The sequence below is a fragment of the Aphanomyces astaci genome, assembly GCF_000520075.1.
Source record: "Aphanomyces astaci strain APO3 unplaced genomic scaffold supercont1.359, whole genome shotgun sequence".
Classification (NCBI taxonomy): Eukaryota; Oomycota; class Saprolegniomycetes; order Saprolegniales; family Verrucalvaceae; genus Aphanomyces; species Aphanomyces astaci.
This window is the reverse complement of record NW_009798622.1, coordinates 12,161-13,048: the sequence shown is the minus strand read 5'-3', so window position 1 is coordinate 13,048 and position 888 is coordinate 12,161. Positions and strand designations below refer to the sequence as shown.

The window sequence follows — 888 nt, the reverse complement described above, 5'->3', positions numbered from 1 at the left end:
ATATATATATATATATATTAGTAAATGTTCTTGGATGTATTATTTTATGATATCTCCGATTGCAGACACTTTGATACGTGAAACGTCGATATTGTATGTTTGTGTGGTGGTTGTATTGATTATAAAGAAAACATGGCAAAGTATTGTTTGAAAGATGCTGTATATATAGATAGTATGATTGTTCTTTTTGTGTTTTCATATGTCCTCGTGTATGTCGCTGTTTTTTGGTTGTGAATATCCATCATATTTGATATTTCTATATTTTATATATAGACCAAATGTCGGGGGACATACGAAGCCTCCATCAGCATGTCCGACAAGTGGAGCGGGAGCGCGACGGGTGTATGATTGAACTGAACGATTTGAAGCAAACGTATCGGACTCTCGTGGTCGAAATGGATGCGTTAGAAGGCACCCACCGGCAACTGAATAGCACGCGAACTGAGCTCGGCAACGCCAACGCTGCACTACGCCATCAGGTATATATATATATATATATATATATATATTGTACCCAAAATTTGGACATTTGTGCTGAATCGCCAAATCTATCGATCGATTTGTTTTGTATGATTTGACTGTTGTATGTAACGATATATCGGTCCAAGTATATCACACTAAATATTTAGGCACACACTACTTCAATGTTGAATAAGTCGAAAAGTGGATGATTTGATTGGCCACTTGATTCGTGTGGTGCGTTTTGATTGGTCGAATATCAATTGTCTACCACCGACGTTGGACCATTAAAGTGGTGGTTCTGTCCACAGTGTCGCATACATGCGGTGTCACACAAATAGTGTGGAAGAGAGAATATCCTTTATATCGAGCAGCTTTTTTGCCTTTCACAACACTCTTGAAACACTATACAGACTGTATATATATATA

The 888-nt window shown here is 37.6% G+C and overlaps 1 protein-coding gene across 1 annotated transcript in view; it reads left to right on the top strand.

Annotated features, from left to right (window-relative positions):
* Positions 1-278: 278 nt before the first annotated feature.
* H257_19119 (hypothetical protein) overlaps positions 279-888 on the top strand; it is a gene marked incomplete at its 5' end in the record, with an annotated part of 4,173 nt that continues 3,563 nt past the window's right edge. The window contains one exon of the mRNA XM_009848266.1: positions 279-479. Coding sequence (XP_009846568.1) covers positions 279-479 — 201 coding nt within the window. The remainder of the gene's footprint in view (positions 480-888) is intronic.